Genomic DNA, 1,390 nt, shown 5'->3' on the forward strand with positions numbered 1-1,390 from the left:
TCCGTGCAAACGCCGACATTCCTGGAGAAACAGAGCGTCAGGACACAAATGCAGGGCACGTGCGGCAAGGAAACCTCGGAGAACTTGGGGGTTTTGAGGGTCTCGGTCCACGATCCACGACCTTCTTCTCGCTGCTCCTGCCCAGGGAGGTTTCTACTGAACGAGTAGCAGCAGCTGAGCAAGGGACACATGGAGCTGGGCAGAGGCTGTGACAGGACACCACAGCACAGACCCAGGGCACACCCTCTGCTTGATCCACATCAAGGTGGGTGGGACAAGGCGGGCTCTCCTTGCCAGGAGCACGTGGGTTAAACCCCCCTCTCAGATTTAGGCAGTGCCTTTTCAGAGCAGCACTAGCACAGCTGGAAGGCCATCGTCACCCAAAGGGCTCTGGCTTCTGCAGCACACGAGCGCCTCTGGGCCCCAGGGCCGTGGCTCAGGGCAGCAGTGGCTGGGGCACTTACAGTCACCGTCAGGTTTTCCCAGGCGATGCGAGACGCGTCGATCCTGTTGCTCTCCCAGAAGTGAAGGGCTACCGCGCATGCTCAAGGAGGAGTGTCCGAGGCGTGGTCCCAGGGGTAAGGGAAAGGCACCGGACGTGCAGCTCTGAGCTCCTGCCGAGGGGAAGGGGCCTCTTAGGAGGGAAGGACGCACGAGTAGGTGGTGAGGAAGTCGAGGCTGCTGTGCATGTGCACAGGGTAGACCTCTCGCAGCTGAACCAGCTTCTCTAGAGCTTCACAGATGAACATGAGGCAGGTGATGGCAGTGTAGGTCTCTTCCGTGAAGCGGGTGACGTAGCGCACCAAGCAGCTGGCGTCAGTGGCCACCAGCACGATGGAGAAGAAAGGGGTACCGAACACGCACAGAGGTAGGAGAGCCTGTAGTTCCTGGGAACCAAAACAAACCAAAGGGTGGGAAGGCAAGCAAGGCCCCTGGGTTGTGCCTTCTGGGGGGAAAACGGGCAACAGCTGAGGAGTGTGTCCCGGCTGCGGGTGTCAACTGCGGCTTCCGGGGGCCGACAGGCTCAGGGCTGCAGGCTGTGGACCCACAGGAGGAGAGGCCAATTCCTTAGCGTGATTTAACAGCCATCCCGGGTTAACGCCTCGAGGGCTAACAGAGGTTAGGTCCCTGTTGTGGAAGGTGCTGTTCCCTCAAATCGCTCTCATCGGCAACAAAAGGATCCCAACTCAATAGAATTGGAGGGTAGGGCCAAATGGATTTCCACTTCTAGCCAAATCAGGCTAAAAAGTGCCTGGTTTTGCATTCCGAGGAAAGCAAATCTACCCTCATTCCCAAACCAGAGCGATTTGTCTCGGCTTCCTTGCACAGCCCATCCGGGGCAACCACATCCTTGTGGTTTCTCCTCCTCCTGCTGCTGCTTCCCTTTTGC

The 1,390-nt window shown here is 58.4% G+C and overlaps 1 protein-coding gene across 1 annotated transcript in view; it reads right to left on the reverse strand.

Annotated features, from left to right (window-relative positions):
• Positions 1 to 635: 635 nt before the first annotated feature.
• The window catches only part of LOC103774460 (electroneutral sodium bicarbonate exchanger 1-like), a 5,264-nt gene continuing 4,509 nt past the window's right edge, over positions 636 to 1,390 (reverse strand). The window contains exon 14 of the mRNA XM_008941866.1: positions 636 to 895. Within this exon, the coding sequence (XP_008940114.1) occupies positions 636 to 895 (260 nt within the window). The remainder of the gene's footprint in view (positions 896 to 1,390) is intronic.

Source organism: Merops nubicus, unplaced genomic scaffold (genome assembly GCF_000691845.1).
Source record: "Merops nubicus isolate BGI_N331 unplaced genomic scaffold, ASM69184v1 scaffold25186, whole genome shotgun sequence".
Taxonomy (NCBI): Eukaryota; Metazoa; Chordata; class Aves; order Coraciiformes; family Meropidae; genus Merops; species Merops nubicus.